At 40.7% G+C, this 26,399-nt stretch overlaps 1 protein-coding gene across 1 annotated transcript in view; it reads left to right on the top strand.

The window, feature by feature from the left end:
• The window catches only part of LOC119563262, a 50,988-nt gene that overhangs the window by 12,925 nt on the left and 11,664 nt on the right, over window positions 1-26,399 (top strand). The window contains exons 2-4 of the mRNA XM_037876576.1: window positions 7,570-8,292; window positions 21,963-22,177; window positions 24,089-24,224. Of these exons, the coding sequence (XP_037732504.1) occupies window positions 8,109-8,292; window positions 21,963-22,177; window positions 24,089-24,224 (535 nt within the window). The 5' untranslated portion in view covers window positions 7,570-8,108. The remainder of the gene's footprint in view (window positions 1-7,569; window positions 8,293-21,962; window positions 22,178-24,088; window positions 24,225-26,399) is intronic.

Here is a 26,399-nt window from a genome sequence, read left to right as displayed (position 1 = left end):
TTATAAACAATTTTTCTCGAAATTTTTTTTGTGTTTCTATATCAAACTATTTTTTCTGCCATTTCTTGTTTTTTAGGGTGGCTCTTTCATTTGAAAGTTAATGTTATTTGACTTTTTTCTGCTTGTGTGGTTTTTGGTGTTTGCTATTGGTGTCTTACCTGAGCCTAAAGTTATACAAACAACAGCTGGCCTAGGCAACTGGCCACCCCATCCCCATCTGTCATCATCATCATCATCTGGGTCGTTATATCAATGTACGGCTGAGAACGGTCGCTGGGATGGTTAACAAAATCTTCGTTTTGAAAATGCCATTTCCGACAATTTCCCGGAAACGTAGCATCCGCCCAGGACAGCGGGAGTGGGGTAAAAAAATGGGAGAAAGTGGCGACTGACAACGACGCTAATGGCGCCATTGTTGTTGTGTATATAGTGTTCAGTTGGCGACACTGGGCAGATGAGAACGGTCCCAAAAAGTCATAAGATTGGCGGCCTGACGCTCATTAGGCTTCTCCATGACAAGGACCCGAAATCGAAGAGTAAGTTCCCGTGGAGGTGGAAAAACTAATAAAGATTCGGGAAACTTTTTCGGCTTTCCCATTGTTATCTAGGCAATTTGGCTATGCTTTAGGGCAAAGGGTTAAATATTAAATTCACAGAAAACTTAGCAATACCTTTAAGAATAAGGTTTAGAATTCATCAACATATCTCAATGTTCCAAGTTGAATTATTTCTCTCCTATAAAACTCACGGGAATACCAAAATGTTAAGATTACGCAAAGACCAGATCACTTCCATGTGCCCAATTCCCACAGACAGTGATTAAGTTTGTTTCAAATCGAGAGGTTCCTGGAAAATCAGTTGAATGGGCTGCTCAAGTGGGTACTGGGTTTTCTCCGAAATTGCGATACGTTTAAATTGATTTGACTTCCTCCATGGGATATGTAAATATTCGTCTCGTAATTATTTACATATTCAGTGGGGTTGTGCATCCTGATTAGATTGATTGGGACTCATTTGCATGATATTTCTGGCTGCCATCAGCAGGTGGTGAAGGAATTCGCCAGCCCACGTTGCCTTTAGATTGCCGAGCCGTTGTTCATGAAGTGGCTGCCTTTTCAGTTGGCTTTTCAGCTGGCTTTTCCGTACTTTCTGCTTGCTCTCCGCTTGTTTCAAACAGGATCCGACCCCGGGCTTATTGGGTCAAGCGGCCCCGGCCACAGAAATGTGTAGCGAGCGACAACAATTGTTCTGCCACCGCCCACAAGTCAGGTCATCAACTGCTTCTTCGGCCTTCACAGAGTAACAATAGATGTACTGAGGAAAAATGCAATCATTGGTTAACATGTAGAAAATATACCTTGCGGTCGAAAACAGCTAAATTAACAGTAGACTATTTTTAAGGATTGTGATGGCATCTGAAATTAAACTCTTCTTATTTAAAATAATGAAGGTTCTAATGAAATACAATTTTTTATTGGGAATATCATATCTTGAAACTAATTTTAAAAAAATCACAAACAGGGATATAAAATCATTCGTAAATGTAATTTTTTGAATCCCTAAAAGCATGCAATGAATAAAGGATAGTCTTCTTTCCGAATGAATTCGTTGTACATCTAAGCCTAACACATAATGTTGCATACTTTTAGACATCTAACATTAAATATTAATGTGTATGAATTTTGTTATCAAGCCCGATTTAATATATTTTTACTGACTAAGCTTTTTTCTGCGTGTATTTGACTCAGCTGGCAACGTTGGGTTTTTTCACTGGAAAATCAAGTTCATTTCTGTGCAGTCTGCCGTGAGACTGAGTCGAGTTCTTGTGGCCCAGAGTCTCGGACTCGCACTGTGTCAACAGCGGCCACAATAGGTACTCATTTGTAGTGAATTTTTGGTCAACAAGGCGTGACCTTGCCCCGCTTTACACCCCCTACCCCGCCCCTTCATCCACAACATTTTCTTTTTCCAGTGTGTTTGTGTGTATGTTAGGGAAAATTGCTTTTATATTACTTGGAGCTCGGTTGGGTTTTTGCTCGGCTTTCGTTTCCCTTTCGGCCCATGTGTCATTATGTGGCATACACATTGTTGCAGCGCCTGCTGTGTCTTACACTTCCGCAGTGGCAGCTGCAGACACGCCCATACCCTCATCGCCCCCCCTTCAAGCAAAGGAAAACTGTTTCACTCCCCCCCATTTTCTCTAACCTTTCGGGGTCAGTTTTCCTCATCTTGGCACGCAGTTTCCCGGCCGAGTTCTTGTCTTGTCATTGTTTGTTTAATTTTGTATGCCGGATATCCCAGCGTGTTCTTGCCATTGTCCTGCTGTCACCGAAATGCCAGCAACAATAACAGTAACATAAAGTGTGGGCGTGGCCACAGCTTCCCCTGACCCTCCCCCTTACACCGCCCAAAGCCCACCGCCCACCTTGTACCATCTCCATCGCACTTCCATCAATGTTTATGCCGCTGACAACAAAAGAAATTAAATTGCCAACACTGAAATTCAATTGTATCTTCCTCCCTGGGACCCACTCAAAATTCCTCAAAGGCCAGCGTTGCCTGGGAAAGCGGAAAAGTGCGGGGAATGACGACATCTTGAATGGTTATTGCCGCTGACTTATTGGAACATTGATTTTCCCTTTTGTTGGGGGCCTCAATTGTAGGAAGTAAACATTTTCGGCGCTTTCAATTTATTAAAAGGCGCGTGAGGCAGCCATAAAAAGGTCAATGATTATTATGCCGCCCATGCAAAATGGCAGACAGTGTCCAAAAATAGTCAGTGCCCGGGAAAAAAAAGTCGGAATTACACAGAGAAAAATACGATCAAAGGTCAAAGGTCAAGCAAATTTAATAAAATTCTTTATTTCAATTTATTTAAAAGATGATGACATCTATAAGTTCTTTTAATATTAGCTAGACTGTCAAACATATATAATAGATAATTATCTATAAAAATCCTTTCAAATCTTTTCTCTAATATATTTTTTACCGTGCTCCAATTTGTATTGGTTTTGAAGAGGTTCCGAAGGAAGGGGGACCTCGGATTGATGGAATTTTTGTGGTGCTTCGAAAAGATGAAAAGGAAGCTCTGCTAAATAGACCTGCCCTTCTCGATAGTTCAGTTCGAGGAGCATTAATATGGAAATTTAATTCGCAGGCATTGTGCACCGCTCTTCCTGGCCATAAATCAACATTTAACACAACCTGAACATCCGCCGCTGTTTGCTAGGCATTTTCCATTTTTTAACCCTTTGCATTTTCAGTTTTTCCAGGCCGTTTGCCACTTTCGATTAAAGCCCTACTTTGTAGCTCTTTAACTGCAATTAAAGCCATTAAAAGTGTGCATAATTAAAAAATGTTGCCCTCGTTATGACGCATTAACATATTTGCGAATGGCCATTATTGCCATAACTCCCGCTTTTCCGCCCGTGATCCCTGATGGTTAATTTATTTATTGAAACAAACAACAAAGGCAGCGGCTTAATCGTCATGGATGGAAATGGAAGATACAAGATACATGTGTGTGCGCACACATTTTGGGCCCAAATGCGGAGTGATGGGCGAAACATGTCGCATTTGCATTCCGCCTGCGAGTGTCCCATTGTCCAACTGCCGTCTAATTCGGATTGAAATTCAGATTCGGTTTCGCACACAAGCGATGCAGTTGCAGTTGCATTCGATTACGGCCGCCGTATAATTGTGCAACGCTAATCAAAGCGAAATCGCTCTTGGGCCGCCGGGCGAATCGATTAATGTGCCAAGGATGTGCATTTCCAGATACAAATGTATCTGCGGGATACATGAATCTGCATTACATGTTATGGCCATTACTATTACAGCAACCAATAATCGGCGACTGCACTCGGCCATTGGATATCCTCCACAAAAAGCCTCGAATGTTTCGTGCAAATTAAAGAGCTACATAAGCGCCTTTAATTGACACCAAGGTAACGCATAAATTTCAATTGGGAAGCCTTCGTGTGTTTCAAAGATACTGAAGAACTGCCACAGAGGCTGAATACATTCCGCAGCAACCGGAAATTGTCAGAGTTTGAAAGGGCGAGGTGGCGGGGAAAGTGGGAGAACACTGAAGTAAACATAATAAGAAATTCAATAAAATCTTTTTATAACTAATAAAATAAATTCCATATTGTATTGTTTTTGAAAAATATAAAGCTCATAAAGAACTGTAAAAATTTAAATGATATTTAAAAAATTAGTTTATATTTTTTTAAATATTTTAATCAGGATTGTGTTAAAATTTTATAATGAGAATAAATATTTTAATCCTTCAACAGAGAAAGAACACCAATGTCATTCCATAATAATTACTGGTATAGTTTGGTTTATTAAATTTTACAATATTGAAATATTGTATTTTTCAATTAGGAAAATTTTTTTTAAAGCCAAAGAAGAAATAAATCAATGCAACATGACTTCTTTGTTTCAAAATTATAGGTTTTTAAAAATGTTATATTCATATTGATTTAAATATTGTAAATATTGTAGCTATTTTCTCAGTGCAGCCCTTCCCCATTCGGCAGTTGGTATGTGTTAGAGAATTATTATCTTGTACTTGCCCATGTCAAAGAAAATTTGCATTTTTCGGTCTGACAAAGGGCGGCGCAATAGAGGACTACGAAGGGGAGGACTAGGCGGTGGCTGCCGTGTAGACAGGACTCTCTGTGGTGCGATGTCAACGTGTGCCAGCAGCTCCAATACCTATTCCAAATTGTCTGCCACAATGGACTGACAAGGTGCTAGATTGCATGTGTGGGTCTGTTTTAAATAGAGCAACAATGTGCAATGACAATGAGATGAGAGCTGCCAGCAAATGTGACACAGATACGAGCCGAAACTTTCAAATGTACAGACAAAACCATTGCGGGCTTATGAGTGGAGTGCTTGTGGCCTTCGCCAAGGACCCGATGGCATGCGATCTCTCTGCCTTTTTAGTTAAAACGATTTCCTTTGAACTCGAAATGTGGCCGTGCTTGCTAACAAATATTTTCGAAACCGAAAATGTATTTATAACAACTCAATGATGGCATTCATTAGCTTTCTTGAACTGTTAATTTACATTGAACAATATTTTGAGTGAGATGTGGGTATTCTTGGCTATTAAATAATGTTTAATTGTACATTGTAGTTAGGACGTCTTTGTAAAAAAGTCTGACTAATGAAATGTACTCTATAAAAAGAGTTGAAACCATTGAAAAAAATTATAACAGCAAATTCTACTCCAAAAATGATATGACTCAAACTACACATATCCATGTCAATTATTTATATTAGTTCTTAATCGCTTGTCCCCGTGGACAATTTAGCCGTGTTGAAGTACCTGGCCTTGAATCCACCGTAAAACTGGAGTACCCGAATCGTTTATAGTCCTCAGCTGGGGCCACATAACAATATAATACACACCCATGTGTTTCAGGGGACCTACTCCCTTCACCGCCCCAATTTCCTGCCCATCTGCCAATCCGCCCATTTAATTGTGCGGTTTCTCAGCCATTTTTATGTGTTTTAATTTTCATTAGAGCACTAAAAACTTGTCAGCGTCGTCAATGTCAGCGTGTTCCCATTCCATTTTAGGGGGAGAAAATGGAACCAAGGGGAGCAGGGCCAACAACACGATCTTGAGGAGGCCAATAAACACTTTTATAAAATTCTCAAATCGCACGTGTTGCGTTTGTCAAGGGGTTGCCGTGAACGAAGAAGTGGAAGTGGAAGTTGTCCCGACACCCAGACATACAATACAATAAAACTGCTAAGTGCATGGGCATGTTGTTGTGGCATATAGCTCCATATAGCTCTATATAGCTCTATTCGGGCCCTTCGCTTCTACACTATATATGTGTATGCATTAATTGAGGTGTGCTGCATGCCGGCCATAAAAACCAAGTGGCGAGTGGGTGCACTCGAAAAATAATGGGTTTTACCTGAGTGTAAATATGATCCTAACTTTGGGGAAACCCTTTCAGCTGTCCTGTTGTAAACTGTTATTTATTAACTATTCAAAAATTATTATTAAGAAAAGTTTTTATAGAAATTATCCCTTTTTTCCTCTACGCAATAAGGATTTCAATCGGTATTTTTTCAAGTGCACAATAGAAGTGGGAATATAAATGGTGGCAGCATCGATAAGCTGCCAGAAAGAAGGCAGCGCGTGTGCCACATAAAAATGGCATTTTGACATGGCCACCGGGCGGTGAGTTGGGGAGGGGCTGTGGGGGATCGGCTAATGAGCATTATGAATGCTTGCCATGATGTCATTGCACTTGAGTGGATCTAGTTGTGTTTTCCTTTATGCAGGGGCAACCTTCACACCCCCACCCAAAGCAAACTCCCCCCAAAGTCTTGCAAAACACCGAGCAATGAAAGCCGGGGAATTTGTTGCATGGGGGTGGCAAAAAGTAATTGCAACTTAAATAAACAAAACGCCGGGGCAGCGACCGCAGGGCGGAGGACAAACAGTTGCAGTAACGGGTTAAGTGGCCGCATCCTCCAGTCGCCCTGAAAGGGTTAAGCTCACATGTACTGCATTGTGCACATGAGGCTCAAGAGTCTGCCACTTGTGCACAGCCTCATTAGCAGGAACAAAAAATACGACTCACAAAGAACTCACTTTGTTCTCGTTAAGTTAAACTCCGCTTTTGATTTGTTTGCATTTCGGGATCTGTTTCACATGATTTGTTATTGTTTATCATTTTTGAATTGGCTTTGGCAGTGCACGGTAAAAAAATCAGATAGAGATTTTTATGTTGATATTTATTATTCCGCTAAACATGTTCTTTTGTCTCATCACAGTTGCTTAAGGTCATAATTTTTGAGGGTCAAACTAATGTTAAAAAAAAAGTATTCAAGTAAAAACGTACTAATAGTTTTTACCATATGCCTATAATACCTTGAAATATTATGGTTGGTTTAATTAGTACTAAACGCATTTCTAAAGACACAGCACTATGTAATTTAAATATAAAATACTTAAAAAAATTAAATTACATCTAAAATGCATTTTATTTTAATTTAGGAGATACAATACAATACAAAGTTTAAGTTTAAATAAAAATCAAGAGTGTTTATGCTTTGTTATGACTTGATTTGTAGATTAGTTTGACAAGTTATGGATTACATTTTTATTGGCATATTTATTTTAGAAATGTTATTCCACTTGTGTTTTATAAAAAGAACTCATGTTTCGAGGGCGCCGCCTGCAACATGTTGCTGCGGTTCCAGCAACATGCTGCCGCCGCCTGCCCTTCCAGCGTGCTAATTTTGGAAATGTTAACGCAGCGCTACGTCTCACCACTATGGGTCTTCAGTTTTCATGTCTTTCGGGGTGTGTTCTTGGGGACCGTCCTGATAACTCCTCAGTCTGCTGTCAACTTGTCGTAGGCGCGGATTGTCGCTCCCGGGAAAATTCATATTTAGATTCGGATTCGGTTCCGTTCGGTTTCCAGAGTTTGTTTACATGCCAAATACTTGCGGTCGGGGGACGGGACCTATGGCTGCTCTATTTAATTACACAATAACTAAAGTTTGTTTGTTATTCATTCCGCTTTGCAGAGGCACTTCCGGGGAATAAAACAGCTGGACACAAGGGCCATTTATGAGTGCGCGAAGTGAAGTACACGGCTGATGGCAAATGGATGTTGTCTAAAATCAAAGAAACAAACATCAAGACCAGAGGAAAAACATCGGGGACGTGCAACAATTAACGGGCGGAAATCGGAATGTATAAACAATCAGCAAAATGTGCAAATTCGTCGAGTGCCAATCGAAAGCCAGCTTGAGTGAAAGTGAAAAACTGCGGAGCGGGCAAATTATTAATTATCCGGCTGCTTATTAGCACAATTTTCCCAAGGCGCGCAGACATTTTGTTTATGAGCCAATTTGCCAAACGCAAATAAAACCGAATCGCTGCCAGTCGTGCATTAATAATTAGCATACTCCGTCCCAATCCCATTTTTACCCCCGAACTCCAATTGAAAATACCACGGAACAGAAAGTGCGGCGTGTGGCGTTGAAGTGTTTATTAAATTGTCTTTGCCGCAAATGCAAGACATTTGGCCGACAAGCAGAGTAATCGTACTTGCCACCTCGAAATGCTGGAGCTGCAACTTTGCGGAGATTTGTCAGCCGGCGACTTGAGCGAAATCCCCGAAATGGGCCACCAAAGGGCCACGGACACGGGACCTCGGCAGATCCATGGCCGGAGAAAACCAGTCTGCCGGACTCTCCCCACCAGATTCCTCCTGCTGCTCCTCGCCGTTCTGCTGCTGAGCATGGGTGAGTCCACAACTTGTTTAGTCTAATTATAAGGCCAATGAAAATGTTTACTAGTCGCAAAACATCAAAGTTGAAAGTTAAAAAGCCATCAAATATGCTTATAATTAGTATCGGTAAAAATATTTAGGATATCTTTCTAGAGATGATAACAAACAATATAGAAATATTTAAAACTTATTTGGGGTCTTACCCTCCCAATAGCATTTAAAGTTTAAAATCAACATTACAAAGTCAGTATTATCAACCGATGTACCACAGTTATTAATATCAACGAATCTTAAACTACAAGAAATATTGTTCAAGTGCTATCAATAAATCTTACGGCTTCTCCACAGCATCTTAACTATTTTCCGAACCAAATAAATTTCGAGGCCATTGAAACGCACTTTAGGGCTTTCATTTGTTCACTTTAATGAAGTATTTGTCGGGCTTCCGCAGTCAGCACCCCCTCCCCGGGCTGTCATCCCTTTTCAAGTGGTATCTGGGCATCTGGGAGGACATATATATGGGGCACTGTCACCACACTCGAACCCCTAACTCAATTGACTGCTCCACTTATTTTTTGCCAAGTCCGCCGCTGCGGCTGCTCAATTAAGTGCCTCGAATGTGACTCTAACTCCAAGTATTTTCCCTTTCCCAATAACTTTCGAAATTGAAAGAGTGCGACAAACCCATACTTATACACAGATAAAAAGTGTAAAAATATTATTTTTGAGTTAAATAATATAAATTAAACCCAATACAAGACTTAGGTAATAGTATTTCTGATTTCTATTTATGAAAACCAATTAAAAATAATTAAGTTCCTGCTTTGAATGGGCTATTTGCATACCCGTCACATCTAAAAGCACATTTGGTCAAATATTTTTACAAGACACACATTTTGTAGCCAAGTGCTTGTTTTCCCAGTGCAGATACAAACAATCGATGCTTGAAGTGACATTCGAAACAACACTTTGGCATAATAAAATACAAATAAAATGGGCAACGATACACAGCCGCCAATTGATTGACGAAGTGGCAAAGATCCGGCGGGTGGGAAGTGGAGAGTGCTGTGCCGGGCAATAAAGAGGATTGACAGGCGGTTCTAAGCGGCGGCGAGGTGTCGCACAGGCGGGGAAAAGGCGAAAAAGGGGTACGATTTGGCGAGGGGGCCAGGGATCCACTCGGCTGCCTGTCAATGGCAATCGGCGGAGGAATCAGATCCCCAGCCCAGATCCCGCACACACACTTCACTCTCGAGCAGCGCTAATGCTGATGCTGAATGCTTGTAAAAAGTTTTTAATGACCCCCGGCTGCCGTGTCGCCATGGCCACAAAACTGAACACTATGGCGCCCGGAACCGAACCGAATCGAATCGAATAGAATCGAATACGGCATCGAAAAGGGGTGAACGGGGGGCAATCCCCACTTGCCAAAGCAAATCTGTGTCAGGCTGTTGCTCCATTACTCCGCTGCTAATGAACAGCTTAAGCAGCATTTCAATGGGGACATTCCCGCGTTGGCAGGCAGTGCTGGCGTTCTAGATATTTTTCAAGACCAGAAAAGCCATTTAAAAAATATAGAATTTTAAAGAAAATTTAAAACATACCTTCAATTTTTCGAAAGACATTCTATTTCTATGAAAAGAAATCAATTATTGTTACATATTTTAAATTCTAACTAATCATATAATATAATGATGATTTAGTTTTCTGTAAAATAAATATCAACCATGCTATTTTGGGTTTTTAGAATGCATAAAACCTACACGTAGTATTACTTATTTAATGCTCACGAGGTTTTTACCTCTTTTCTATTCTTATACCCATATAAATATATATTTTGGAGTGGATGACTAAAATGTTGCACAACTCCGGCTGCATTTTTCGGCACTCGTGGAGGGGGTGGGAATTTTATGGGAGTTTTAGAAGGGATTGAAGCACCGTGATCCGTGACTCTTTGGAGTGCGTTGTTGTAGGTCTTTTTCAGCCCCACATCCACATCCAGTGCACTCCAGTTCACGGCATTGTGAAGATTGGCGGGGAAGTGCATCGGCATCTGCATCAGCAGAACGGGAGAATCTGAGGCATCAGCTCGCTATTAAATGGAGGCCGCGGCGCTAATGGATGGGGTTAATGGGCTGGGTTGGCGGCAAAGTGGTGTATTAGTAAAAGTGAATTAGAACCAAAAACGGGCAGCTATTGTTCTGATCTACGACAGATTCCGCAGTCATTCCCCCAAGAAGTGAGGCTATAAATCAGTGCATTGAAAGCTGTGCGGATTAGTAATAAATTTGATTTCATTTAAACGGGAAAATGGGATTGGGGTTTTTATGGTCCGCTAACTCTGTAAACTCGTTTCCATTTATGCTCTACCGAAAGTGCATAATAATCAGGGACATATGCAATACCATAAATCCCATGAGCACACTGATGGTAAACCAACGCTGGACACTCGTAATCAATTTCGCCATTTGCTCACTAATAACAAAATGCAATTCAACTACAATTTCAGTACTCACTCGAAAGCATCAAAAAAAGAGACAACATTTTACTGGTCAATAAAAATGCGAAATAGAGTAGACTTTGAAATACTGAATAAGCTATTACAGGCATTTCAACTCTAGTAAATAGACAAAATATATCCTGGAATAAAATAAAAAGGGGAAAAATATTTTATGACAAGATTTGTACTTCTAATTATGTAACCTCCATTTTAAATTACTTTATAAATAGGTTATGATTGGTTTAATATATATTTTATCATGTGGAGAGTATCTGCGGATTTTTAAAGGGTTAGGAACGCTTCTCCACACTTGCATTCGATATATCATTGAAATATTAATTGCAAAATAATATTGACAGGCAGCAAACAAATTACAAATAAAATATGTAAATTTCCTGCGGTTCTGTGCCTGTGAAAATGCCAGTGGCATATAAGTGGGCGTGGTTTGGGCCAACATTTTCGGCCATTGAGCAAATTATGCTAGTCACGCAAAAATTGCCAAAAGGTAAATCGAAATCGGGGGTTTTTCGCAAAGCGGGCTTAGAGCCCGGCGTTTTGTGTTTGTTTATTATTAATGCAATTTGTAATTATTTGTTTGGCTGGCGTGACTGCCAGCATGCAAGCGCAGTATGCATATGGAGTATATATATATATATACATTCCCATTCCTAGTCCCGATCTCGTCTGTTTGCCGGCTTGTTTATTTGTTTGCTTGCCACAGCCATAAAACGCAATTATCGCGCACAAAGAACAAAGCAGAGTGCAGGAAAAGTGCACCTCTTACTCTCCCTATATATATACTATATATACCCACGATCCTAACCGGGACCCTAAAAGTCCAGAGCCCCAAAAAGCCAGAGAGTGTGGGTGGGAGTTTTGGAAAAGCTGCAAAAGTTGTCGCCAGCATCGGAGTATCTCGCATTTTCGCATTTGCGTTGCCATAATTAACTTATTTTGTACATTAGCAACAGATTTTGTTTATTAACGCATGTGCGCTCGCTTTCGGTAATGCGATACCATTCGCATTCGCATTCGCATTCGCATTCACGCACCCCACAGGGCTTTAATGTGTTAAGGACCAGGGCCACGGGACCACGGGGCGTATACTTATCTTTTGGCATTGCGAAGTGAGTTTATTTGTTTTCTGCTTGTGGTTCCTTGGTCGGTGGGTTTGGCAAGTTGGAGGGTCGGTAGCTCGGCATTTTCTGCGGCTGCTGTCGCATAATTTATTTATCATTAGCAAAATTTGGCAAGCATCGGAATGCTTTTCCCCACTTTCCCCGCAAGACATGGCTCTCTGTGCGCTGTGTCTGTGTGTATTTGGCTAAATAGTTGAAATAATTAGGCTCATTAGAAGTTTCGTAGGTCTCTGGCTGCGGAGTGTTGTCCTGATTGACAAGTGCAAATTGGTATTAATGCAGAAGTTCGGGAAACTTCGCAGGCCACCAGCGAAAGGGGAGAACTTTGAACAGGGCTTAGGGCGATTATAACGAATTAAATTGGAGTATTCTTGGAATTATTGAAAGCGTTGAGGCTGAATTATTTTCCAACCAATTAAAAGCATAATGAGTTTTGCTTGAATATTTATGCCTTTAAGAGAAATGCGATTTTTCCCTTTTAAGTTGATGTGTTGTGCTGTGTTCACCATATTTATTTTAAAACAAAATAAGCCTAACCAAAAATACAAACTGTGAAATGAATTCGATACTCTCACAATTTTTCTGATTTTTGCCAAGTCAGGCAATCCTTTTTGGAAAATAAAATTTGCCGATATTTAAACTCCATCTGGCAATAGTTCACGTTTAATTAAGCAACGTTGCCAAAAAATTTATGGAACAAATCAGAGCGACAAAATCACAACTGGCGCACCCAAAAATACCGCACTTTTGTTTCAGTTCGGTTGGGTTTATTCTATTTTCCTCCTGTTTTTCTAGGTATTTCTGGCAGTGCCACTCCCCCGAAAAACAAAAACTTGTTGTTCATGGGGTCCAAGTGGAAACTGTGTGTGCGAAATGCAACAGCCGCAACAAAAACGACATAAACTTTTAACAATTGCAAAACCAAATAAACAAAACGCAGGGCGAAACAAAGGGAAAACACTAAAAACTGCTGCAGGCTATAAATCTGCAATGGGTGGTGGGTGGGTTGGTTTTGGGTGGGCCAGTGGGTGGTGGGCGGTGGGTTCGGGGTGGTTGCTGGCCAAAAATGCCGCCGGGTCCTTTGCACAGACCCATTCACACATACAAAGCAAACACTCACACATTACGGAGAATGCGCCTGCTGCGTAAATAACTAATAAGGCTCGGGGATAAATTTCAAGTGCAATTTTGTGAGCATCGTAACCAAATACAACTGGAAACAAAACAAAAACCCACGGCCGCCGGCTGGCGGTAAAACTCGCACACAAAAGTTAAGCGTGCTGGTTGGGATGCACTGAAAAAAAACTAAAAAAATTTAAAATTCAAAGAAAAACTAGCTTGTATTCAACCATAAATGGTAACCTACTTTACATGCCAAAGTGGAATTTCCTTGATTTTCCCAGCAAAACAATAACATTTGCTATATTATTTGAATTGCACATGCAGCAGCCCCCTTTTCCGCCCAGTGTAGTACATCTGCGTTTTGTGTGCAGCACGTTTCTATGACTTAATTAAAATTATGAATGTTTTTGCCACTGAATCTCTGGCATGACCAAAAACCAGCCAGCAATGGTGGATGGAAATGGGAAAGTTTGCCAGTCGGTGGTGGGTGAGGGGTGAGGGGAAACCGGAAAATCGGGGAAAACAGACAGGATGTCCATGGCAAATGCGCTTTTTGCCAGCGAGCCAAAACAAATAGGCAAACAAACAACTAGTAGCATCAATTTATGCATAAATCAGAAGGCACAAAAACCATGCCAAATTGTAAACATAAAACGAAATGGATACAGTACACCCCCAGCATTTGCCTCATAACCCATTGACACCACATTTGTGTGACTGCGTCGCGAGATCTAGTTACCAAAAATGAAATTTCCGATTGCCATTGTCGCTTATCGCGCCCTGTCCCGCTTTTCCGCTTTCCCCTGAATTTTCCCACCCTTTTGCGGCAAATGGAAATTCCATTTAAAACAGCGCTTCGATTAATTTTCTAATCAAACAGAATGTTGGGCCCCAACTTTTGGTTCCGAGGGGGCAAAATTCATTATAACTTTTATTCGAGTGGAAAGTGCCGAGTTCGCGTCCAATCGAAATTGCGATTGACAAATATTTAAAATTGACTGCTAATTAGCGGGATTTCGTGTTTTATATATGTCGCACTCGACAGATGCCAGAATTGGATCAAAAGCTCTTGGGCTATGGATATGAAAGGTGATTGCTTTGTTTTCACCGCAGTTGGATTTTTCATTTTCGCCCAAAAAGAACTACCAACAAACGACTTGTTGAAAGACCCGACAAACTGTTGGCTCGCAAAATTGATACCAGCAGCGAAATAGGAAAAACAGCTAGAAAAACAGAAATATGAAAGAAAAAGGCTTGGAAAAAACAAACGAAGTTGCGTGAATTCGTGTTACCATAAAGCGAAAGAAAAACAATTTTTTCTACAAATTTCTATGGTTTGCTTAGGAAATTGTAGTACCCTAAATGGGAAATTTATTTTATATAAAATATATATTGTACAAAGCTTATACTTATGAAAGAAACGTTGGAGCAAGAGAAAAAAATGTTTAAGATAAGTAAATAAAGCTATAAATATTTTTTTAAATATTTTTAACTTAGAATATAATATTTACTCTCTTAAGAGTTTAAAAAAAAGGTGTTAGTGAAAAAAAACATGTAAATTCATTACCTGAACTTAAAAAAGTTTTTATAATATTTAGAATTAAGAATAGGTAGGTAAGAATAGATATGTATGATAGGTATGTGATAAAGTTTCAGGCCCAACTTGTATACCCTAGAACCCAACTTAGGGTACCAGAATAGTGCTTCGAGTTGGGCGATTCATAGCCGAGTCGATGAATGCCATCCAAGTTTTGTCCCTGCAGCGGACATGGGGCCAGTGGGCAATTGGTATGGAACGGAATGGCCTGGGCAGCGGAATGGGAATGGAAGGGGTATTGGAAGTGGTAGTGGAATTGGTGGCCGGGGATCCCCGGCGGTGTGGGAATGGAAATGGGCAGCGGATAGCACAAACGGTCAAAAGTTCCATTAGTGTCAGGCCATGAATGCTATTTACAAGCAGTTCGCGATGCGGCATGCTAGATAAGCGCTCTGACGCTCCGACTGGGCCAAATGGAAAAACTGAACTGAATGAACAAGAAAAGCGCCGGAAAAAAATATACTCGCAGTGGGAAGGAAACCCAGTCGGCGTGCACACACAAAACGCAGTTGGGACAGACGGGGAAAGGCGCTGAGGAAAATAAAAAAAATTGCGAAAAACTTGCTGAACTAAAAATCCATTCGGCATCGATGCTGGTGCCGAGATAACCAAATGTTTGCTGCCCAGCCTCAATTGAGTCGTATTCGCAGTCTTCGGCGTTCCCGCGTTGCGTATACGCCAAGTGAGCAGGGCCAAAGAAGCTGAAAACAAACTAAATAAATACGACCCGGCAGATGTGGATAAGTGCACTGGGAAAACAACTTTTTAAAATCGAAAATAAAGTAAAAACTAGGTAAAATCATGAAGGAACCATTTTAAAACTGATAGCTTACTAATATACTTGAAGAAATATATAAAAAGATACCTCGAGAGTATGTTTACAAAGTTAATAGAACAGAGCTATTTTAAATTTGAATGATTTTTAATTTGGTTAATAATTCTCCCTTCAGTCATTGAAAATAAATTTGAAGAAACAAATAAAAATCAACATTTAAAGTATATTACCACAATCGAATTTATGGTTTACTTCTCCGTTCCAAAATGGGCTAAAAAAATTATAAAATAATATACTTTATTTTAAATCATATTTAAAAAAAAAGATATGATATTATCCAAAGAACCGTATAAAGGGCAGTGTAATTTTATTTGCTTAAGGAGTAGAGTAGATGAAAATTTGCGAATCGCAGATGGGCGGGGAGAGCTGAATATCCAACTAAGCAACCAGGCAACTTTTGTGCACTGCAATGTCACCAGCTTGAAAGTAAAAAAAAACACAAACGCCCTCACATATTTATGTTTTTAGCAGTGACTGTTTGCCATGTACCCCGCGCCCCAAGTCTGCACAATATTTGCACAGTTATCCTTTTTGTTTTATTTGCTTAGCGCTTCTGTGCAAAGCGGAGGATAACGAAAGACCATCTCGAGACCAAGGAGTGCCAGTGCAAGGATAACCCAGGCAGGGGCACATGAACAGGCAGCGGGGTCAAAGGGCGGCATTTCGGCACATCATCATCGCCATCATCATCATCCACTCGAGCTGGCAACACTCGGATTAATGTTTGTTATTATTTTTTCATTTATCGCATATATTCCTATTGTTTACCCTGTCCAATGTCTGTTTGCAGAAAGCAGACAAGGAGTGTTTTTCCCTCCACTTATATTTTTTGTTTTGCCTCCTTTGGGGGTAGTGCGAGTTTGTCTGGATTTGGTTTTTTATAAACCACTGCCGAGTGGCAGGGAAAGCCCTAAAAAATGTACATTATTGAGCGGCAAAAAGGTTGAGCGCACTGGAATCAATAAAACGCTTGCACAGTTAATTAAAGCAGATAAAAAAGGTTGGATTTAATATTTTATGGTGCATATACACAACGATTTTGGATTCGGAATCAAGTGCATCAATTATTTTAGGTTTCGAAAAATCGATTTTGTCCGCAAGTAATTTAACTCTTTGTTTGTTTTTTCATTTTATAAACTGCCAACTGGTCATGAACGTTTGAAAAATAAATTTAACGAGTGGCAAAAAGGACAGCAGAATAGCTATCAATTAAAATCATGCGATGTTAATTAAACCCTTTAAACACACACATTACCTAACCGATTAAAAACTATGTAGTTGAAATAGTTTGCATTTTTTCTATAATCATTTGATTGGATATTTGATTAACCAACACATAATTAAATTGTCATTCGTAATTGAATTTAATCATCAAGCAATTAGTAAATGAAATTTGTGAAATCCAAATCAAATCCACTCCCCAAACCCCGAACCAAACGGCTCATTTACCAGCCATATCACACAACAAATTATGGTTTGCGTTTTCCTAATCAGCATTTTTCATTTCCTTCGGCGAGGTGTGCCACGCCCCTGGACAAAGGGAATTTTAACTAAATTATGTTGGGCCCTTTGTTTGGGCTGATGCCCTCTGGACACGTCACGAACGGGTTGGTCGCTGGGTCCTCGGAGTCGGTTATGTTTCCGATTTAAATGTGGGTTTGGGTTGGGTTCGGGACCCCCACCCCCTGCCCTCGGGGGTTCTTTCCATCTGGGGCTGTGACAAAAACACAGCGCAGAAACAAATGTTTCTCCGAGTCCAACTTCGTTTCCAGAACTGCCATAAGAGCCGGGTATCGTAAACCATAACTAGCATTTTCGGTTTCATTAGAAGCGCTTTTCCCAGTTTTTCCTCGCCTTTCTTTCCCATTCACTACCCCTTTTTTCTTGCCGATTGCACTTTTTGCCAGACATTTTTCCAGTATTAGTTTTTTTCCAAGGCATTAGTTTAGTGCTGGGCGTGTGCGGGTTTTTGATTTATGGTTTCGAATTGTGCGAGTTGCGTTTTTTATGTTAATTAAATTGCTTTGCCTCGGATTGGATGGGGTCGTGCTGCCATTTCTGTTCTGGCTGCTGAAGTGCATGTTCGCCGATGCCTGACTAAGTGCACTTGGCCAACTACCCAGCCATCCAGCCATCTGGCCATACCACCAGCCATTTCAGTTCTGACCGATGGCAAACCGACACACGGACCGCTCTTTGACCCGCCTAAGCAAATGAACTGCAGCACGCTTATTGTCACTAAATGCTGTTGACCCAGCAGGAAGGCTCGGCTGCTCCTGTTCTGGTCTCAGGTCTTCTGGTCCTCTGGTCCCCTGGATTCTCGAATCGAGTGAAGTCGAGTCGGGGAGCTGTGGCAGTTATTAGAAATTCCATTATGCATGTGTTTGGGCCGCCCATGTGGGCTGTGTCAACACGGTCGGGAATCAGGACCCCGGACAGGTGGCCGTCATCTGCGATACACTGGCAAAGGCATTATAAATCGAAGAAAATGGTTAGAGATCTGAAATATTACTAAGTCTTTAATACATAAATGTATTTTCTAAATTAAATATTCCTTATAAAGTCATTATTTTATTTTCGATCATACAGTTGATTCTATCTACTTAATTCTTAGTCCCTTATCTAATTACTTTGGTTTTGAAATCACTTTTATGTTCCATTTCCGGTGTCAAAAAGTATGCAACAATTTATGTTAGCCTCAGATGTACAATGAAATCAATCAGGAATTTATTCACTGCATACTTTTCAGCACCTAAAATGTTATTTAAAAAATGTATAAAATAAAATATTTATTTTTATTTATGCCATTATTTATCTTCAACCGGCAGTTCTTGGCATTTATAAATTGTCACCAAGAAATCAAAAATTTCTTCCTGTGCACCCATCCCTTCTCGAATCACCCGCTCCTTTCGCAGAGCTTGCTATTTCTGGTGAATGATAAATCTTTCAATGAGCTGCCAGTCAGGCAATGAGCACGCTGATGGAAAACCGAAACAGCAACAGAAACAGAAACAGGAGCGGTGGAGTGGTTGCGGAGACTCCGGGTAAACATGCCAAGGAGCAAAGCGGGGCTCAACAATCTCCCTTTTCAATGGAAAGCTGCAACAAAAGCCTATTAAATACCGAGACAATGCCACCCACACGTGCACATGAATGCACATAGATATTACATGCCAGCTGGGCCGATATTTGTTTGTTTTGGGCCTGCCTTGATAAGGAAAGCGACTCTGCAAATTATTATGCTGTGATATTCATATGAACCCACTCCAATTCGGCAGCTTGTTTGCCTTGGCTGGCCCACGTTTTCAGGATTTCAGGCATCCGTAAGCGAACGGCGTATTTAGCCAGCAATTTCGAACTCGCAACAAATTGAATACAGTTTAGGCCAGGCTCTCAAAGGCAATCGATCAGCAAAACTAAAACTAATATACAGATTCTCCGAACAAAATTTAGTTACTTATTCTGGTATCCTGTGGCAACACAGAGAGAAATTTATTTTTTGTAATCATGGATTAAAAGATTGAGATTGAAAAAGAAACATTGAAGTTCTTAGAAAAATTATTATAATTAAATAGAATTGAACCCTAAAACATAAAAGGTGCATAAAACCCTCTGTAAATTGTTGTAAAATATAGTCTGAAAATATAATATATTGGTGTTAGTTTTTGTCACTGTGGAATAAAAATTCGTAAACTTTTCCCTGCTAACCTGTGGTTAGTGTAGAAATTCAGTAACCCCCCGGAGAGGGCGGCAAAAAATGGCATCTAACTTTTCAATTTGGTATCACTTGCGGCTTCGACGAATGACGCACTTCGGCCAGATTGAAAAACAATGAAACAGGGTGGAAAAGTGCTGTGAAAGAGCGTGAAAAAGGGCAGTTTTCCCTGCGTCCAGGGAGCAAGACAAAGAAGATAGAAACAAACAGGGGAGGTGGCCAGGTGCATTGATATTTAGCAGGCAGGCAAATCCCCCGATCCAGGACAAAATACCTCTCTCCATCTCTTTTTTCTGGGTCCCCACTTTGACTGCCATGTAAACAAATCGCAAAAGGATAAGGACAAGGCACTTGTAAGCTGGCACTTAGCAGAATCGAACAAATATGTGACTTTTGCACAAACTTTTTACCTTTCCAACTATATCTCGAGTGTGCGTGTGGATTTATAGACATTGTTCGGCTGCTCTCTGTTGCTTTTCCCCAGAAACCAGAACCCAGAACCCAGAGCCCAGAACTGTGTGCTATGATTTCTTGCTGCACCTTCCACCTAAACACTAACAAGCAAAGTTTTCCCAGCAATAAGCAAGTATTTGCGGTTGCATTTCGCCGCTTCTGCCCCGGATTCTGCTGCTTCTGGGAAAACTCTCAGCGGGCGGGATACGGCAACTACACTTTCCAATTTTCAATTGGCAAACAAGCGGAATTTTCGATTTCAGTGTGCAAATATTTATGCGGCTAGCAAGGACTTTAAGGTAGTGCTTAAGTTGAGGCAGGTGTTTTTCCCAACAGGTATTACGGGTATATAAAGTTTGGAAGGGCTTACTTTAAGGAGTATGCAGTACACATTCTGAAATAGTAAATTCTTATTAGAGAAGGATAGGTGTGTTGTGTTCTTCAAATATGAAGACCTTTTTAAAACCTTTAGAGACTAATAATTATTTATATCTATAGTCAGTTATATAATTTCAAATGACATCAATAAATAAATATATTTAACACTTTATTAGTTAAACAAAATAATAATCTTTTAATAAAAGCAAGTGTATTAGTGGGTAGCTTAAAGTCTTTACAATGGACTATAGTTCTTCACTTTTTTCGTAATTTCTTGTTGCCTGGACACCGTTACCAGTCCCTGGCCAGGACACTGAGGCAGTTGGCCAATTATCCTGACAGGCCCCGCTGGTCATTAAGGTCAATGTGCAAGAATTCATTTTACAGCCTGCAAATGGAGTAAATGTTAAAGGGCACGCCGCTCGACAGTGGCATTGGCATAATGAAAATCATGCTGATTTTCCCTGGCATTTTGCATGCAGTCGCCAAAGATATCGTCCGATATGCAAACAACTCCCGAAGGTAATGAATTACGCACAGCTGGCTGGCATGTAGAAAAAGAATGAAAACAATTTTATTTTATTCGCCTCGCGAGAGATTTACAAGGAACCGAATCCTTGCCCCGCATTCCACGGACTTTTCCTCGGCTTTTCCCCCGCTCCCACAAAGGGTCTGTTGGGAAAGCCGCAAATTATGTGCCATTATTCTTAAGGGCACAGCCGCATGAAATGTGACCCAAATAAGATATAAAAAATTTTTGAGTGCCTTGTTAGGCTATGTTGGAAATGCTCGAAAAACGCTTGTAAAACACCAGCTCCAGAGCGGGACAGAACTATGGGGATGGAATGAGCGAGAGGGAGAGGGATTCATTGCCTTGGCGCCTTGAGTTATGCTACGCATTTGTTGACAAACGACTCTGAAATGGGCGGTCATAAAGTTGCCGGAAATTGGCGTTGATTGTTTGGTAATTAATAAAAGTTGGCGAGCAAACAAGAAAATTGCCTAAGTAAGTGAAGGTCGCGAAAAACTCACAACCAAAATCCATAAATCTAGAAAAGCGTTTGCCTTACATATTAAGGCCCGTTCAAAATGATTTATAAAACCATTTTAGTTTCTCTCATTCATTGGCATTATAGTTTTGACTGGCTTACAATTAAAACTCAGTTACGATGTTTGGGCTTACAAATGGCCAGCCGTTTTTATTATAATATTTTCAATTTAGTAATATTCGTTTGCATAACTGCCCCCACGAAATCCCACCATAATCTATCAAGCTTTCGATGGCTGAAAAAACATTTATAAATCATTTACGCGCCCAATATGACAATCAGTTGTCGAGAAACATGAACAAAAACAAGGTGAAACTGGGGCTTTTGGTTGTCAGACTTTTCAAATGCTCTTGAATAAATATTTGAAATGCTATTATTGCATTTTGGAGATTGTAAAGGGTATTCCAACCAGAATAAAGTTCATAAAATTTTAAAGTATTTAGGTAAAATGCATAATATTTATTCCAGGAAAATTCATTAAGCAAATACGAAAGTAAACCTTTCAGAATTTTTTTTAAAATTTATAAAAAATCTAGGTGAAAAACTCTCGACCAGAGAGACTCTATATGAATGAAGGGTATCGAAAAAAATTGACCAGCTAAATTGAGTTTTCGGCATATTTGCATGGCATTTTAAGCATTTTGGCCGCAGGCGAACCCAACACACGAAACCAATGCCAAAAACAAGCGCCTGCAACTGAAATGCAAGCAATTGCGGTGCAGTTAAGCTACGGATTATGTGTTATCAGTGTCGCCGACGAGTCCGCTTTCGGACAATATTTCAATAATTTATTAAAATAAATACACTAAATTGGAATCCCCAGGCTTTGCGTTCGCGCGTAATTCCATCAGCGATTTTTTCACCTATAAATTTCCGTTTCCCCTCACTTTTGCAGAGCTCGTGGAGTGCGCGCTGCGCAATGTCAATTTAATAATCGAACCACCGGCGGTGCGGCGGGGCCAGCATGTGGTGCTGCGCTGCATGTACGACCTGGACGGGGCTCCACTGTACTCGGCCAAGTTCTATCGCGGCCAGCTCGAGTTCTACCGCTACACGCCCGGGGAGTTCCCCAATACGAAGGTGTTTCCATTCCCCGGCATTCATGTGGATGTAAGTATATGTTTTAATTAAAAAGATATATTTTGTTATAACCGCACCTTGGGGTACCCTAGAATATTTCTTATAAATAAATTATGTTTTTTGTAAAGACATATAATTTTTATAGATTTTATGAGGATTTATTTGGACAAGTACAGGATTAAACACTATTATTATTAAACATTTATAAGGAGTTAAATACTTTATTTCAATAAATGTAAATAAGAGCAATATTGTTAAAAAATATTATTTTATTAAAATTGAGTTCTATAAAAATGTTAGGAATGTTATTTTTCTAAGACAGAAAGTTATAGATAACTTAATTGGTTCTTTGGGATAAAAATGTAAATGCTGTTATGAAAACTCCCCAGAATAGCAAAGGAAGTCAAATTTTCCAGGAGAGCAAATCGTTAAAGCATTTCGTGCCCACGGACTGCACTTTTTGCTGGTCACTTCGACTCAGTCAGTCGATGAGAATGGCAGCCAGAAAGGAGCCAGCCAGCCGATCCATTCGAAGCTCCACTTTGATGTCCTTAATTGCGCGCACACTGCATTTATTTATATTGTATATTTTAAACTTTCCGCTCATGCATATTCAGTTTGGCAGTTTTATTGTTATTGGCGGTTATTCAAAAAATGCCAGGGGACACCTGGCTGGGACGCCAGGACGACAGGACGACAGGACTCCAGGACGCCAGGATGCCGGAATGCCAGCTTTTGTGGGCGCTATCAACGCGGGGCTATCTGCGGCAAAAATTTCATTTAAATTTTTGCATGCTGCGTCTGAGTTTTGTCGCCCACCTGCAAAAACTGCAATCTGCCGGGCGAAAGGGGGCGTGGCTGGGGGCCGGGAGGCCGAGGGCGGAGAATTGAGTCTCGGATGGGGTAATTCTACTTTGGCTAGATTATTGAAAAAGTTTATCCAGCCGACGGTGGTAGAAGTAGTAGTGGGAGAAGGCAGGTCCTTGCAATTTCGTTGCTCCGATAAAGTTGCTCCGAATCTGGCTAAATATTTCATCAGGCTATTGAGTTTGTGCCAGCGAGTTTATCTTTAGTTTTTGTACTCTCCTTTTTATTTTATTTGGCTGTTTTCTTTTTTTGTCGTCAAAAACTTTTACTTTACCCAGCCGGAGGCAATTTTTTCTCTACTTTTACTCTGCTAGCTGTTGGCTGTGCTTGTATTTGTTTGTTTTTTAAGCTGTTTTAATAAATTTAAGTGCATTTCTTTGTTGGACTCGATGTCAGATTGCGGACAGCTGAGCGATTGCAGGTGGGTGTCGATTTATCGTTTTTCCGAGTGCAGCATAACATTACAAAGTGGGCGAATACAAAGGACTTTGTCAATATACTTAGGTACCTACTAAAATGTTGCTTTTATTTCGAAAGTAGAGCATTTTATAATGCTTTTGTGAAAAAGAAGGGGATCTTAAAAGATGTATCTTTAGTAAGTGCGTTGAAAATAGCACTCATTACTGAAGGAGGAACTGCATTATACAGCTGATAACCTTAGTAATCAAACTTTAATTTCCACCAATCCATATTCTAAACATTACATCACATGCTTCCAGAGAAAAACTACTTTTTTTTAAGACTTTTGAAGATGCTATTTTAAGGACGATAAGGAAATTGGGGAAATTTGTACAGCTGACAATCTAAGCAATTCATTGGCATAATTTTCTAGCTCAGATTTATGTTTTGTTTAGTTTTTCCATGCTGAAAAAAATTATTTGCCAATCAATCATTATATTTTTTAAGCACTGTTAATAATAATAATAAATTTAAATAGATAAGGAATTTGTTTATTGAAGTTTTAAACGGAAGTACTCTCTTTAAGGGTCGGTTGCTAACAAATTTGTTCTATAGGTGCTTAGACCAGTTACTTATCCCCTGTTTTAAATACCGTCTCTGCTCTTTGCTCAACAGGTAAGCAGCTCGAACGCCACCCAGGTGCTGTTGCGCAACGTGGGATTCGGTCTCTCGGGCAACTTTTCATGCGAAGTGACCGCCGACGCCCCGCTCTTCTCGACCGCCACCGCAGTGGACACCATGCAAGTTGTTGGTAAGTCTGACTCTAAGCTGATTCAACCAAATTGGCCTAAAGTGCGCTTAAAAGCTTTCAAAGGAGCGCAGAGTGAGTGAGTGAGTGTATCAGCTATACCGGGGCAGCCTTTGACATTACTCGCCTTTGATCATCGGGCAGCGTTCCGTGGCCGAATCCAGAATTCAGACTTCACCATCCAGAATACAGAATCTAGAATCCTGTGGCTGCCTTGCGACCGGGAGGTAAAGTTTTTCGCTTTCTTGGCAATTTGTTTTTGGCCGGGCCAAGGTCGCAGCAGCTGTTTCTGCTGGTTGCCAAAGTTTTGCGCTGAAAATTGCGTCATTAACAGGCCATTTCGTCTTTGCCAGATAAGCGGGTTTGCCGGCAATGAGGTGGTGGCTCGGTGGTTCGGTGGTTGTGGGCGGGGCTCCTCCCCTTGTCTGGGGTCATTTAGTAGTCTTACCTGTGCCCCACGCATTTCACGGCTTTATGCGCTTTAAACGAGCGTGGAGCGGCGCGCTCTGAATTACGAATTTAATCAGCGCGCCAGGGCCATGAAATCCAATGAGCACCAGTCCGTTTCGGCTTAACAATTATTTGCCTTCTGAATAGCCATTAGCAGCTGCAAAAGTGGTATACTAGGAATTTTATTCGGGCGATAAACAGGCTTCCAAAATTTATGAAACTATTAAAAAATCACCTTAAAGCGAATTCTTTAGAACTGTGCATTACTTCTGCAATTTTAAAGTAGCTTCGGATATGTTTTTTTTAATTTCACAGCCCCATTTTATCCCAAGTGCAGGTTCTTAAAGGCACAACAATGAAGCATCCACTTGTTCGTTTTTTTTTTTTTGTGTGGTTTCCTGCAGCCATATGGGGCGTATGCGTAATGCGACCTAAATCGATGGCGCAACTTCAGCGCTCGTCGGAGTTAATCTTTCTATCCGCTTGGCCTCAAGCATTCGAGAAATGCGCTCCGACAGCTAAATTGTGCTTTAGTCGCTGATTTTTATGCCACTTGCTGGGCAGGATTTATTCGTATTCGTATTCCCCGCGATGTCCTGAACCCCTTCGAGGGTCCTTCGTCCTCCGGAGGGGAAAGCCCGCTGTGTGTGCGTGCGTTTGATTGAGAGCTCGTCTGGGTTAATGGCTCACTGGCTGCTTGTTGCCCGGCATTAAACATTCAGATGTCTGCCGTTCTGGCCTGGCCTTTATTAGATTTCCATTGCCTTTGGTTTTGCCTTTGCCTTTGCCAACGCCAACGCCATCGCCATCGCCTTTTGCCCCCCGCCAGCTGGCTGCTTTATATTTAACGCCGCATTTAGCCCATTTAATTGGCCGCTTTTGCGTAACTAGCATCTGGGGATTAAAGCCTTTGATCGTGTATTTGTGTATAGTATTTGCTTTAAATTCATGAGGCCGCTCTCAAGGCCGCCTCGAAACTGATTAAAGTTTCATTACAAGCTGCGGCATTTAATTGGTTGCTCTCTGGTCCTGGGTCCTCTGCCCTCAGCCCTCGGTCCTTGGTCCTTGAGACCTACATACATACATCAATGCTGGATAAGCCAGTCGGGAACTGACACACTGACAGCCCCAGCCAAACCAGCCTCAAATCTCGGGCTTTGGCGGTTATGCCCCGACTGGGTATCTATATCTTGCGGGCTGTAAGTTCGTTTGGCTGTGTGTTTTCGCCTGTAGGCTTCTGCGGCTTAGGCCTAATGTCGTCGACACTAAAACCCCAATAACTTGCCGGCTAAACAATAAATTACTGTAGCCAACAGCAGGCAGAAACAGCCACGGACACCATATTGTTGGTACACCAAGGGAAAATCACAGCCCAAAAAAATTACAATAAGATGCCATGGTCTAGAAACACTTTTTTAAATTTATTTAGCCACAGAAAAATGTTTCTTGACCAAACTAAAAAATGATAAAGAATATTATAACAAATACTATCAATAAAATTGGTAGCCTTGATTTAAATGCTACCATCTCAGATGATAATAATATTGTGAATATTTCTCTAATTGGAAGTATGATTTACTTTGTGGTATTCTAGTTTCAACAAAATTTATTGACAGATATTTTTCACCATGCTGTTTCTTGTTCTTGCTGGGTAAATCAGATTTCCTTGGCTTTAACGACTGACAGTCGTCTCATCTGCGTAAACTTTCGCTTTAATTTCATCGATTC

This window comes from Drosophila subpulchrella, chromosome 3R (assembly GCF_014743375.2).
Source record: "Drosophila subpulchrella strain 33 F10 #4 breed RU33 chromosome 3R, RU_Dsub_v1.1 Primary Assembly, whole genome shotgun sequence".
Taxonomy (NCBI): domain Eukaryota; kingdom Metazoa; phylum Arthropoda; class Insecta; order Diptera; family Drosophilidae; genus Drosophila; species Drosophila subpulchrella.
The sequence above is the reverse complement of the archived record's forward strand: the minus strand, read 5'-3'. Positions and strand labels throughout refer to the sequence as shown.